Source organism: Anomaloglossus baeobatrachus, chromosome 4 (genome assembly GCF_048569485.1).
Source record: "Anomaloglossus baeobatrachus isolate aAnoBae1 chromosome 4, aAnoBae1.hap1, whole genome shotgun sequence".
NCBI lineage: Eukaryota > Metazoa > Chordata > Amphibia > Anura > Aromobatidae > Anomaloglossus > Anomaloglossus baeobatrachus.
In genome coordinates, this window is record NC_134356.1 from 651,734,255 (window position 1) to 651,749,482 (window position 15,228).

General features: G+C 49.4%; 1 protein-coding gene across 2 annotated transcripts in view; it reads right to left on the reverse strand.

The window, feature by feature from the left end:
- Window positions 1-15,228, reverse strand: part of LOC142302008 (uncharacterized) — a 150,987-nt gene that overhangs the window by 44,289 nt on the left and 91,470 nt on the right. For both annotated transcript variants that reach the window (XM_075343079.1, XM_075343078.1), the window contains exons 4-5: window positions 12,774-12,928; window positions 9,705-9,837 (exon numbers count right to left, since the gene is read on the reverse strand). In XM_075343079.1, coding sequence (XP_075199194.1) covers window positions 9,705-9,837; window positions 12,774-12,928 — 288 coding nt within the window. The remainder of the gene's footprint in view (window positions 1-9,704; window positions 9,838-12,773; window positions 12,929-15,228) is intronic.

Consider the following 15,228-nt stretch of genomic DNA (forward strand, 5'->3'; position numbering starts at 1 on the left):
ATTATATAGAGTCATTACAGACAGAGTGATTTCCAGGTTTATTTCTGTTAATGCTGATGATTATGACTTACAGTCAAAGAAAACCCAAAAGTCATTATCTCAAAAAATTAGAATAATTACTACAAAACACCTGCAAAGGCTTCCTAAGCATTTAAAATGGTCCCTTAGTCTGGTTCAGTAGGCAGCACAATCATGGGGAAGACTGCTGACTTGACAGATGTCCAGGAGGCAGTCATTCACACACTCCACAAGGAGGGTAAGCCACAAAAGGTCATTGCTAAAGAAGCTGTCTGTTCACAGAGTGCTATATACAAGGATATTAATGAAAATATGAGTGAAAGGAAAATGTGTGGTAGAAAAAGGTACACAAGCAACCGGGATAACCGCAGCCTAGGATAGGATTGTTAAGAAAAAATTCTAAAATTTGAGTGAGATTCACAAGGAGTGGACGCTGCTGGAGTCAGTGCTTCAGGAGCCATACACACACAGACGTATCCAGGACATGGGCTACAAGTGTAACATTCCTTGTGTTAATCTACTCATGATCAATAGACAACTCCAGAAGCGTCTTACCTGGGCCAAGGAGATAAAGAACTGGGCTGTTCTCAGTGTCCAAGGTGTTTTCAGATGAAAGTAAATGTTGCATTTCATTTGGAAATCGCGGTCCCAGAGTCTGGAGGAAGAGTGGAGGCCACAATCCAAGCTGCTGAGGTCTAGTGTGAAGTCTCCACAATCAGTGATGGTTTGGGGAGCCATGTCATCTGCTGGTGAAGGGCCACTGTGTTTTATCAAGAGCAAAGTCAGCGCAGCCGTCTACTAGGAAATTTACAGCACTTCATGCCTCGCTCTGCTGACAAGCTTTTTGGAGGTGGAAATTTCATTTTCCAGCAGCAGGACTTGGCACTTCTCCACACTTCCAAAAGTACCAATACCTGGTTTAATAACAACAGTCTGTGCTTGATTGGCCAGTAAACTCGCCTGACCTAAACCCCATAGAGAATCTGTGAGAGACACCAGAGCCAACAATGCAGACGAGCTGAAGGCGGCTATCAAAGCAACCAGGGCTTCCATAACACCTCAGCAGAGCCACAGGCTGATCGCATTCATGCCACACAGCATTGATGCAGTAATTCATGCAAAAGGACCAAGTATTGAGGCATTTATGTACAGACTTTTCAGTAGGCGCCAACATTTCTGAGTTTAAAATCATTTTTTTCAGTTAGTCTTATATAATATTCTAATTTTCTGAGATAATGACTTCAAATACAGTAAGAGCCTTGGCTGGTTTGGCTCAGGCTCGGTAATCCGAACACTTTCCCGAAAAGTCGGCAATGTTTGGTTTTGTTCAATAACTGTTTGCAGCTTTTCTAATACTTTACTATTACTTTAGTAATTAGTGGTGCTGTATGATGGGTTGGAGAATGTGTTTGGTGAGAGGAGGGGGTGTGGAGAGGTGAGAAGAGCAGCAGGTTTTTTTTTCCTTAACTTTATGTGTGGATTTTACGGCAGCCACTCAGGGCACAGAAAACATCCACATAGTTCAGACTCAAAGGCTTTTGTCATTGGCTGCATAAGTCATATGTCCCAATGCATATAAAATAAGGCCATACAGCATTAGTGCCATTTTGTGATTGTTAAACCTTAGGGAAGGGGCTGTCTCACTGCCGCTAGACAGCTTTAGTAGGGGATTAATCATAGGTAGCTGAGATAGATAGGACATAAGGCGATAGTATGGAATAGGGGAGTGCAGTATAGGGAAAGTTGTGTGCCACAAATCAGCATTTCATCATCTAGTGATAGTTAATTGTGTTCCAGCTCCAAATTGCCATTTGTGCATCTAAATAGGGCCACATCTGAGTTCCAGCTCCAAATTTCCATTTGTGAAACTAAATAGGGCCACATCTGTGTTCTAGCTCCAAATTGCTAGTTCTGCATCTAAAAACTGCAAAATCTGTGCTCCATGTGAAAATTGTCATTTAATCACCCAAATAGTGATTTTTAATTTAGTGATAGGTGACTGACAGGTGTGGTACTAGGGTGGTGAAACAGCTGCTTAAAAGAAGGAAAGGGTATAAAATATGAGTGGGAATCCCAAGATCATGGTGGAAGCTGGAATAAGCATGGTGTTTGAGGTGTATATGGGGTAGGTGCTAAATTTTCTGAAGGCTCAAATGAACAAACATTGGCTTGTCCTAGCTAAAGACAACTAAAAACTTATTTTTACTGCATGGGCTACTCCACTCCCTTTCTTTAACAGCCGCAGAGCTGTACGACTTGTGGATGATGGCCAGAAAGAGCATGCTCTACAGTGGAAGGCAAGCGCTGCATCATGAGACCTCTCGTCCTTGTCCCCACCTCAACTTCACGTACAGCACAGTCCTCAGAGATGGAATCCCAATTACCCTTGTTTACCCCCTGCGTCAAAATTTTCCAACTGCTCAACTAACTGTGGCAAACCACATATGAGGGAGTCTGCAGAGCTTTTCACACATTCTATTCCATTGGCATCAGATGTCTGCTCCAAAGAGTCCCAGACTAAGGCCCGTTTCACACGTGACGTTTTTCACTGGCGTGTAAAACACTCACATGTCCCTGCGTGTGCCGTGAATCACGGCACACGTGTGTTGTCTAAGTGCAATCCGGGCTCCGTTATCCGTGGCCCGTGATTGCACTTAGAAATCAACTCACCTGTGCCCGCTCTCCGTGGTGCTGAATCCTCCCGCGGTGCAGCATCCAGCCGGCGGTGACCCCTGCAGCAGCTGCTTCCGGGTCGGCTGTGTCGCGCATAATGAATATGCGCGACAGTAATCAGCCGGCTTAGAAGCAGCAGGGAGGACGGGCTGCAGAGGACATCGCTGGACGCTGGGTGAGTTAAAATGTTTATTATTGTAAGTGTGTAAGGGGTGGGCAGACCCCTTACAAGGAGGTGCAGTTTTCCCCTGAAAGTTGTTAATGCTGATGTTATTTAATAAAAATGTTTTTACTGTTTTAGTGGGTTCCCCTAGTGGCCGGGTGGGACGGCTGTCCCCATAGAAACAGGGCAGAGGAAAGGAGGAGCCAGCAGCATAAGGGGGAGGGAGAAAAAGAGTTGTTAAGGAAAAAGTTGGAGTCGGGGGCAGTTGAGTCCGGGACGGGAGAGAAGAAGCAGAAGGGGCAGAGTGTGGGAGCTGGGTGGACAGGAAAGCGAAGTGAAAGAAGAGAAGAAGTGTCCTCAAGGGTGAAGCAGAATTGGTGTGGGTCCAGTCTGTGTTAGCCGGAGTGGGAGCCAGGTGAAGTGGAGTAGCCGGGCACATCCCCACTAGAGGAGACGTCCAGAAAAGGTTTTTCCCCCAGCCGAAGTTGTGAAACCATCTGATTATTGCCTCTGTTATGAAGAAGTGTACAATAAACATGCCTTCTGGTTCAACCGATCTACGTCTGCAAAGTGTTTGTACATCTGACGACGTTATCTGCACCACCACACTCTGCCCCACCAAGTCATCTCCTGTCCCAAAAGTGACGGCAGAGCCGGGGGTAAGCCTGATGGAAAAAGGGGCCACGACTACAATCCCCGAGGCACCCCTGGCACCCCGTTACATGTGGCGTAGTCGGCAGGATCCGGATTATTGGCGAAGGGTCCCGACTCCATGGTGGGAAGAACAAGTGGTGCCTAAGGCGTTGGACCGGGCACAAGATGGCGGCAAGATGGCCGCCGTCTTCATGAACACAGTGGGCGCGCGAAGAATTGGCGCCAAAAGAAAAGCCTGGGGCTGGCCGGTGAAGAAAAAGAAGTGCGGAGTGCGCTGCTCAAAGAGGGGAGGTGCTGGCCCCAGGATGCCGATGAAGACATGTGAAGTGGGCGGCGTTACAGGAAAAAAGAAGAGCCGCCTTGGCCGGGTCAATTTGATGTGCGAGACTGGGGGTGGAGTGTATCTAAGAGCGGCAAAAGAAGGCCCGCCTCCACCTTCTCCAGCATCTCCACTGTCCCCGGCGCCATTGCAAGAAACGCCAACTCAGAGACTGACTCCGAGCAAGATGGAGACCCCGAGAAGACAGCATGCTGCAGTGGGCGCGCTGGTAGCAGCCAGCCTGGGGAGAGGACGCCCGAAGCAGACTGCGGCCGCGGAAGGACTTACCCTTGCCCTACCGGCTGTGCCAGGAGGACCGGAGCGGCCCACAAAAGTAACATGGGTCACTACCTGGGATGCCGCGACCGGTGAGACCTCGACTGAAGTCCGGGCCACCTACAAGGCGCAGCTACAGCCGGGAAACAAAGTCCTGGGAACTCCACATCAGTGTCCGGAGGTGTTCCCGCCAGGCGAGGTGGGAACTCCAACCCACACAGCCGTTCCGGCCCCGGAAGAGCAACATGCCCGGGAGCTAGAAGAGGACGAGTGGGGATTCTTTTGGGAGCCGGTGAAGCCGGCGTCCCTGACTCAGCGAAAGTCCCCATCGCCTGAACCCGATCCGGTGCAGGAGAGGTTACTGGCCGAGACCGTGGCCCGCGAAATGATGGCCGGTCCCCTTAGCGACGAGTTTGAACGGCAGTGCACCGTTGGCACCGTAGTCAAATTTAACCAGAAGGAGGGCTATGGATTCATTGAGGATGAAGAGACCGGAGACCATTTTTTCTATAACCGGGTAATCCTGGACACTGAGAGCTTACCACAACGCCTTCATACGCTGTACCCGGGAGAAAAGGTGAAGTTCCGGAGAGAAGTGGGATGCCGGGGCCTATTTGCCATAGGAGTGACCCGGATGCCCACTACACAAGAGGCCGCACAGTGGCAGCAAGAAATCGAATGGGAAGAGTGCCAATACCGGAGGCGTACCCAACAGAGACCGGTGCTGGCTGAGATTTCCCGGCCGAGAAACATGCTGGCGGTATCGCCCGAAGTCATGACAGGACTGAGTGCTGACCCAGAGAAGGGGACACCGGCGGTGTTGGCAATTCACCAGAGTCTGGTCACACACCCGGTGATCATCGTGGGCAGTCCCCAGCCGTCCCGTTCAGCGACCCCGTCACCCCCGTCGGGGGTTGAGGAGGCAAAACCGGAGACAGAGGCGCCAGAACCACCCGTCAACTACGAACCGTTCCGGAGGCTGCGCCGCTTGCCAGGTCAGTCCCTTTCTGATTATGTGAGGGCTCAGAGGGCCGAATGGCAGCGCGCTTACCATCCCGAGTGACCCGTAATGACCGGAGGTGATGGACATGTTCGTGTTGAATACCGGCAGTGTTAAAGAGCCGGAAAAGTTCCACAGTTTGCAACCCTGTTTAAGCTACCGAGCCCGGAAGGAGCCTGGTGCTGGACTGAGCCAGGGGCTCCCTCTGTGTTGTTGTTGTTGTTTGTGCTCCTGCCTTCCAAGACCGGGAGTGCTGTGAAAGCCTCCGGGCAGAAGACCAGCAAAGACCGGGAGTGCCTGCTGAAGGCCTCCGGGCACACTATCTACCAAGACCGGGAGCTCCCAGGAGGGACTCCGGGCGCCAGACTTGTGCGCCCCTTGAGTGTGCCTTGATGTGAACATGTTTAGGGTTTTTATAAAAATGACTTTGCGCTAAGTTTGTTTGTTACAGGTGCGGGCCTTGCCGGGAGGCTAAGGCAGAAAGAGGGGAAGAATGTAAGGGGTGGGCAGACCCCTTACAAGGAGGTGCAGTTTTCCTCTGAAAGTTGTTAATGCTGATGTTATTTAATAAAAATGTTTTTACTGTTTTAGTGGGTTCCCCTAGTGGCCGGGTGGGACGGCTGTCCCCATAGAAACAGGGCAGAGGAAAGGAGGAGCCGGCAGCAGAAGGGGGAGGGAGAAAAAGAGTTGTTAAGGAAAAAGTTGGAGTCGGGGGCAGTTGAGTCCGGGACGGGAGAGAAGAAGCAGAAGGGGCAGAGTGTGGGAGCTGGGTGGACAGGAAAGCGAAGTGAAAGAAGAGAAGAAGTGTCCTCAAGGGTGAAGCAGAATTGGTGTGGGTCCAGTCTGTGTTAGCCGGAGTGGGAGCCAGGTGAAGTGGAGTAGCCGGGCACATCCCCACTAGAGGAGACGTCCAGAAAAGGTTTTTCCCCCAGCCGAAGTTGTGAAACCATCTGATTATTGCCTCTGTTATGATGAAGTGTACAATAAACATGCCTTCTGGTTCAACCGATCTACGTCTGCAAAGTGTTTGTACATCTGACGGTGTTATCTGCACCACCACACTCTGCCCCACCAAGTCATCTCCTGTCCCAAAAGTGACGGCGGAGCCGGGGGTAAGCCTGATGGAAAAAGGGGCCACGACTACAATCCCCGAGGCGCCCCTGGCACCCAGTTACAAGTGCACGTTTTTTTCTGGCACGTGTTTCACGGACCACACAACTGCGTGGTCCGTGGAACATCAGTGATGCCAGAAAAAAATGGACATGTCTCCGTGCGGCAATCACGCCCACACGGGTACGCCGCACGGAGACACGTGCAGTGAAAAATCACTGACGTGTGAGCAGACCCATTCATTATAATGGGTCTGCGTATGTCAGTGATTCTGGTACGTTTAAAAAAAAGCACAAACGTCCCAGAATCACTGACGTGTGAAAGGGGCCTTAAGAGCAGGAAAACAGCTGCACCAATGCCTAAAATGTTTGTCAGAGTCAGACGAAGTAGGGTCTGAGCAGAATCCAGACCCTCATCACCGAATGTTAAGCCCCAGGGATGGAGATGATGATGATGAGACTCAGATACCTGAAGTGCACACGTACTATACCCATGTGTCAGGACAGGCAAAAGAAGAGGGTGACTGTCAGAGTGATGAGTTGGACAACAGAGAGGATGATGATGAGGTTGGAGAGCCCACTTGGTGTGAACCCAGAGGCATGCAGCTGAGTAGCTCAGCAGACGACGTGGAAGAGGAGGAAGGCGAAGAGGTTATGATGGTGATTCTTGCACAACTATGTACTGAAGCAACCACAACTCTGGCTGTGGCCAAAATGACAATATTTTGACTACTACATCCATGAACCAGCACATGGTCTACCCACATACGTTACTGTGACAATCTTTTACTGAGATAAATTGTGGCCTAGTGGGCATCCCCAACCACCGACTACCCCATCAACTGTATCTGCTACTTCTTCTTCCTCTGTCACTATCGAAATTGTTCTCACACAGGTCTCTGGCCACAGAATCTCCACTTCTTTACCGTTACAGTCAAAGTGAGTGAGAGCCCGTCAGCTGTTACAAAAGTGGATACGCCTTGTGTTTTTCACCTATCTGAGACTCCGAGCACACTAAATGTTTCTCAGTCCACCATAATATCTCCGCCTACACCTCCCCCATAGTCCACCAGTTTCTCGGGTACACCCTACTCCACCCTCTGTCAGCACAGCAGCCAGCCCTCTGCCCCGCAGTTGTGCTCACATAAAAAGATCATGTCCTACACATGTCAAAGCTAAGATCTTAAACTTCATCATATCTAAACTGTTGGCCACGAAATGCTTACTTTCCACCTGGTGGATACATACGTTTTCCGAAACCTGATGGCTGTGGCTGGGAAAATGAGCAACTGATGAGGACATCTTCAAGCAATATTGCTGCCTGGAATATCAGGATCTCATTCCACAATGATCTGCTGCAGTCCTCGAGGTTATCTGTGATCAGAAGAGCCCCTTCTGACTTAGTAATATATGGCCATTTTTTATCAATGGAAATTCTCTTTTAATCGGTTTAGCAGGACCAAAAAACATCATCTATTAATCCAACCAGTGGAAATAGAAATGGCAAAATAGTTTTTTTGGAAATAGGCCCATTTTCTTGTTCTCACTCTGTCTTAAGTGACGACGGCTATCAGGATTCTTCTTTCTTGCAGTGATGTCCTAGCTGCAGCTACCAGCATACATCATGTCTGAATGGATTGTTCATCACTATTCATAGTGTCGCGGGCGGAGGAGGGGACGCTGCGCTCTCCCACTGCTCGGGTCTGGCTGCAGCTGCTGCTGCGGCCTGCTGCTGCTCGGTGGCTCGAGCAATGGGCCGGATCCCGGGGACTTGAGCGGCGCTCCTCGCCCGTGAGTGAAAAGGGGATTGGTTTTGGGGATTGTTTATTGTCCGTGACGTCACCCACGGTTGTGGTGATTGTATGGACACCACCGCTGCTCTGTATGGGGATCCCGGGAGCGGTGACAGGGAGCAGCAAAGTTGTTGGTTCTCCCCTCCGTGGGTAGGGGGTGGTCATCCCGGGGCCCAGTGATGAGTTGGGGGATGAGGGATGGCGGGGCCGGTGCAGGGCTTGGTGGGGTGCAGGGACGCGGGGGCAGCGCTGTGCCTCACGGCACTGTGGTACTCACTCAGCCTGAGACGGGGACACAGTTCTCGGTAAAACACACGGCTGGAAAGACGGTTCCCATGGACGGCTGCTGTTGCTTTTCCCCAGTAGTTGACGGTGACGGTCCCTTTTCCTGCACCTAAGTCTATGTTGGTAGCGATGGGTTCCCACCGGTAACCCGCTCCCCGGCTTGGATATGTGCCGGAGGAGCCCCTCTTTGCCCGCAGGTGCTGGCCCTGAGAAACTGGTGCCTTGGCGGTGGCGGTGTCTCTCTCTAACGGTTGGACTGTTGCCTTCAATCGGGACTTGGTTGCTGGGAGACCCAGAGGTCCCCTTCACTGACGGATTTGGCAAATTCACGGCGACTCCTAGCCTTGCCGGGATCCGAAAGGCCCCTGCCAATGGTGCTGGCTTCTCTTCGTATACCGCTCCAGTACCGCCGGGCCACCACCCGTCCACGGTCCTTTCGGCAACCCCCAAGCAGCCTCTCCTGCAGACGGTCACCGCCGTCTGCTGACCTTGCTGTCTCAGTCCGGGGCACACACCCGGACAAACTTCAGGCTTCCTCAACTGTCACTTTATCTTCCACCTTTACTCCTCTCTCTTGCTCCTCTACCACTTCACTCTTAACTCTCACTCTCCCTAAACTGATCTGCCTGGTTTTCCCGCCTCCAGGGCTGTGAACTCCTTGGTGGGCGGAGCCAACCGCCTGGCCCACCCCCTGGTGTGGACATCAGCCCCTGGAGGAAGGCAACAAGGATTTTTGGGTAGCTTCGGTGTACCTATCCGGGGTGTAGGGTGTGGTGGTGTCATGACCTGTAACCCCTGGCTTGCCCAGGGCGTCACAATAGCACAAATGAGGGCATGATTGAACTGTTCATACTACTGCATAGGAGGAGAAGGAGGGTAGGAAGCTGGAGGGTGTAGAGCAGCGTTCTCCAAGTTCAATCCTCAAGAGACACCAACAAGGCGTGTTTTCAGGATTTCCATAGTATGATTGGAATCATTATCTGAGCAATACTAACGAAATCTGGAAAACGTGCCCTGTTGGTGGATTTTGAGGACTAGAGTTTGGGAACCCTGCTGTAGAAGGTAGTACTCTACAAGAGAGAAGGACTAGGAGAACAAAGAAGGTGCCTGGAGGCACACTGAGCAGGATTTCCTAATCTGTAAAATCACTGAATATATACAATGTGATCTTGGTGGAATGAACTTCAAGAACTGTAGTTTCCAGGGCTGTGAAAAGAAAAAAGACTAAACGTGGTCAAAAAAGGTACACATAAGGATATTTGCAAATCTTTATATTGATATTTTTTCAAAATTGTAAGATACAAATACATATATATGTATCTATATACATTTAGATATACAGCACACTGACAAAAAAAACTAAATGTTTATCTAGTTTTGCACTGTGGTATAGGTAATATTTTTTTTAACTTACTTTCCAGAGACCTTCCGATAATATAAAGTGAAGTCTACCGAGTCGGCCACTTCCTGCCTCACCTCCCAGAAACAAATAATCATTTGACCACCAGAATCTTGACAACGCAGGTTTTTTGGTTTAGCTTCATCTCCTGCAAATGTAGATAAGGAGAAAGAAACAGAAAGAGACAACAATGTTACAATAGTCCAATGTTGTACAATATTCCAACATTACTTCACTAATATTCCCTGCCTGGGACACCCATAATTCTGGATGCAAACCATCCAACCATGGCCAGTACAAGTGTATAAGCACTCCAATAATTGTATTATGGACTTAATAAGGAACTTTCATTGATTTTTTTAGCATAAACTGAGCATATTCACCAATTGGTGCCTGCTCCACTGAATGTGAAAGGTTTTCTTACATTTTCAGTATCCCCGGTTTTAAAGTTAAGGCCATTGTACACACAGCGACATCGCTAGCGATGTCGCTGGTGAAAGCACCCGCCCCCATCGGTTGTGCGTCACGGGCAAATCGCTGCCCGTGGCACACAACATCGCTAACACCCGTCACACATACTTACCTTCCCAGCGACGTCGCTGTGGCCGGCGAACCGCCTCCTTTCTAAGGGGGCAGTTCGTGCAGCATCACAGCGGCGTCACTAAGCGGCCGCCCAATAGACGCGGAGGGGCAGAGATGAGCGGGACGGAACATCCCGCCCACCTCCTTCCTTCCTCATTGCCGGCGGCCGCAGGTACGATGTTGTTCCTCGGTCCTGCTGTATCACACGTAGTGATGTGTGCTGCCTCAGGAACGACGAACAACCTGCGTCCTGCAACAGCAACGATATTTGGGATTAGAATGACGTGTCAACAATCAACGATTAGGTGAGTAATTTTGATCGTTAGCGGTCGTTTGTGCATTTCACACGCAAAGACGTCGCTAACAAGGCTGGATGTGCGTCACGAATTCCGTGACCCCAACGACATCTCGTTAGTGATATCGTTGCGTGTAAAGCCCCTTTAATTCTCCCTCGTAATAAAGAGTGCCACAAAATGCAAATTTTTTCTTCAACAAACTGGGCATATACACACGTGGTCGAATTTGTTGGTACCCCTCGTTTAATGAAAGAAAAACCCACAATGGTCACAGAAATATCTTGAATCTGACATAATAAATAAAACAAAAATCTATGAAAATGAACAAATGAAAGTCAGACATTGCTGCTTTTCTGCTTCAACAAAATTTTACAACAAATAAAACTCATGAAATATGCCTGGACAGAAATGATGGTGCCCTCCTCCTCCTCCTCCTCCTCCTCCTCCTTCCTTCACTTAATATTGGTTTAAAAAAAAAATTATGTTCAAAGAGGAAAAATGAATTGAAAACTAAAGAAAAAATGCCCTTAAAAATACCCTGTATTAATACTTATTAAGGCCTTTTTCACACATTCGCGAAAAACCACGCACGTTTTTCACGGACGTGTCAGAGGTGCGTTTTGCCCTCCATGAGCCGTGTTTATTGCCTACGTGTATTCTCCGTGTGTTATCCGTGATAACACACGGAGAATGGAAACTTGCTACTCACCTGTCCCTGGCGTCGCTGTCCGTGGTGCTGATCTTCGGTCTCCGGTCCTGCCGACTCCCCGCTGCTGCTGCTTCCGGCCGCAGTGAAGTGAATATTCAATGAACATAATGAAAGGCGGTCGGCAGCAAGTGACAGCAGCGGCAGAGACAGCAGGGCTGGAGAAGGTGTGTAAAGTTTTGGGTTTTTTTTCTCGCAGACACATGTCTTTTCTCTGGTGCGTGTCACATGGAACACATCCGTGTGGTCCGTTTGTGTTACGTGTGACCCGTTTGCGTTCTGTGTGACACCCGTGATGCTGGAGAAAAAATGGACATGTTGCCGTGAGAAACACACGGACACACGTAAGTACGGAACGGACACACGTTCCGTGCGAAAATACATACGTGTGTCCAAAACCATCGGAAAACATAGGTATACGTGTGTACGTGTCTCCGGTACTTGAGGAAACGGACCATACACGTACCGGAGGCACGTACGTGTGAAAGAGGCCTAAAGTGGTATACCCTAGAACCATCAATACAGTTCATCCAGACCATGGGGGTAGTTGTTCGTGACGCCACCTTTGGTGCGCGGCCAATATTAGCCGCCGCTGTGGGTGCATTCTCTGCTGGGGCGGATGATGACGCAGCTTGGGTGTTGCAGCTCTCCACAGGTAGAGCTAGGCCCCAGGAAGGATGGGAGTGGTAGTCTCTCAGGTGCTGATTAGCGCTGCGGTGTGATGGTGAGGGCGCCGGCAGTAACGGGACATTACAGGCGGTGCAGTGCAAGGTCTTTTACTCACTGGTCACACACTGCCAGTGGAGCACCGGGCTACGCTGTGATGGGCTTCAGGATACTTCGGAGGTCGAAGCCGGTGTTTTCCTCCGATGCATCACCTTTCAACGGTTTCCCTCCACCCCAGCTCCTGGGCAGTGGAACGGGTCACGGGTGCCTTCTGCACTCCCCGCGAACCCTGGTATCCCCCTTCTTTCCTAAGAACCTGGGTCATGCCTCCGGCTCCAGACTATGGGCCCCGAACTATTAGTTTCTGTGCTGGCTTGTTTCTAAGTATGTCCTCACTTGAACGCTGTCCGGTGCTAAGTGCTTGTTGTGTGTCTGATGGCTCCTAACTTCCCCTGTGGGTGCCCCGCCTCCCAGGTTCCTGAACTAGTGGGCATGAATTCCTATACCCTGTGATGGCTACCCCAGCACCTACCCAAGCCTGATCCCAGTGGCAGAACCCCTGTGTTATGTGTTGGTTGAGTGTGGCTGTGGTTGTTACTGGTGATGACCTCCTCCGTATCCGAGATGAATACTGCACCTCAGGTGAGGTGCAGTACCCTGTGGTGCCAGAAGCCGCAGGGGCGCCACAGAACCGTACCCTATGAATGAGACTGATCAAAAACATTAGCTCTGGTACCCAACTAATCTTACAACACTGTTGTCCGTCTCAAAAGCTGGATCACAGTGAGAGTATTGTCAGGCAGAGAAATATAGTGCTATGTTCTTGACACCTACCTTCATTAGACACATTAAGGCGACTCTCTAAACTTCTGTCTGGTAGGAAAACAAAATATAAGGTTGTGTATAGGTAATTGCTAAAATTTCTATGACATGTCCAGATTAGATGAGTTTCTGTAAAGCTGACTGGTTCCATCTTCTGACAAAAAGGCCTGCAAGTGTAAATTTTGAAGTTAAACAGGTGGCAAAACCTACACAATTTAAAAGAAAAATTCTTTACATAGGTTAACATTGCCTCATGCCCCCATATCTATTGTATAACAGAAAAATAGTGACCCTCATTACAATTTTTGAGAGTTCATATCTAGTGATGAGCGAGCACTACCATGCTCGGGTGTTTGGTATTCGTATTGAGCAGTTGGACGATTGGATGGGCTCCACTCATGTGCCGAGTATCATGGAAGTCAAAGGGAAACTCTTGGGAAGATCTTTGGGAAAAATGCTCATGTTCCCCATTGTCTTCCATTTTACTCAGGTAACCAAGATGAGCCTGTCGGAGCGTCCAACTGCTTGTTACGAGTACAGAGCACCCGAGCATAGTACTGCTCCCTCATCCCTATTCATATCCTATCAACCTCTTTGGAGAACATGACAACTGAATATTTCAGGAACATTGAAGGACAATGATATCACCTTTGGAAAACTAGCCATCCATTTTTTTTTATCCATCCAAATACCAATTTGTTTTTTGTTTTTTTTACAGATATAATTTTTTGAACTCCATGTGCTCCTTTTGTTCTAGCACAACTGAGAAATTGCTAATACTGTCTAGCTAACTGAGCCGTGCAACTAGGAAGGGGTTGTGTGTAGAGATGGGCGAATGGTGAAATGTTCGAATTATTCGAGCCAATTAATTTTTATTATTCGTGTATTTGTCAAGAATAACAAACCCAAATGTCACTGGGTGTGACGTGATCACTAGGAACATGGAGCCTAATTTGGCCCTCAGGCTAGGGGAACCCTGGCGGCCCCTGATCCCAAAGATATGTCTGAAGGTGAAGATATTTGGGCTGCCTTGCTAACCCTAGCCCCTGAACAACCCTGGTCTAGTGGCTCACCTCCCAGAAGAATGAGGACGCAGTTAAAAGTACAGTTTACATGCCTCCCTGAAGGTGACAAACCAGCTGCAAACCCCTGAAAACATCTCCGGAAATGGCAGCTTGGTTACTGGCGATCTGGCAAATAACACATATTGTGCCGGGGTAGCACACTGTACATGTCTCTGAACCGCCCCCCTTATTTCTATCATCTGGAGGGATAGCGCCTGCAACTTTCTTGAAAATTAGGTTATGGGGTCCATGCTAAATTTTAAATTAGGTTGATGATAATATTACAGAGCGTAACAGGATCACTAGGAACAGAGGAGCCTAAATTGGCTGGTGCTCAGACTAGAGGAACCCTGGCTGACCATGATCGCAAATATACATATGAAGGTGACGATGTTTGCGCCGCCCTCCTTGCCCTAGCTCCTGAACAAACCTAGTGGACCGTCTCCCTCCATCTAAGAGACAGCGAGGAGTGATTAATCCCACACAAATAAACAGATGGGGAAAACCAAAACTCAAACTTACAGCAATGCATCACAGAGATATAGACAATACGTGATCAGGAGGAAACTTAAATAAGGGAGGAAATAGTCAGACAACAAGAGTATTTCCACAACACACAGATCTTCACCAGCAACTGGATATGAAAACATAAAGACCAGGATTTCAAAAGCTATCATCAGCATGGAGACCAGGCTCCACCATTTTAAAAATGATCAAGGCAACTGTGATAGATTATCTGCAACATGTGACTCAAGCAGTAATCCACAGGCTAGCAGAAATTAACTCCTGCAAGCCCACTTACTAACAAAAGCACAGCAGGTCGACGCCCGAACCTCGCTGTACAACTCAAAAGCAGCATCATGTGGAGTGTTTGACTCATTGCCGTTTCACACATCCAGCATTTCGCCAGATTGCCGGATCCGGCACACGCCAGTACAGTGTAATACTGTATAATGGGATTGTGACGCCCTGGGCAAGCCAGGGGTCACAGGTCACAACATCACATGCACCCCACATTCCCTGCAGGTACACCTAGCTAACCCAAAATCCTTGTTGCCTTCCTCCAGGGGCTGATGTCCACACCAGGGGGTGGGCCAGGCGGTTGGCTCCGCCCACCAAGGAGTTCACAGCCCTGGAGGTGGGAGGAACCAGGCAGATAGAGTTTGGACAGGAAGAAGAACAGAGTCCAGCTAGGGAAGTGAAAGTAGAAGGAAGTAAAGTGGTAGAGGAGCTGGAGAGAAAGAGTAAAAAGTGACAGTAGTAAAGCCTGAAGTTGGTCCGGGTGTGTGCCCCGGACTGAGACAGCAAGGTCAGCAGACGGCGGTGATAGTCTGCAGGGGGACTGTTTGGAGGTTGCTGGAAGGACCGCGGACGGGTGGTGACCCGGCGGTACCGGAGCAGTA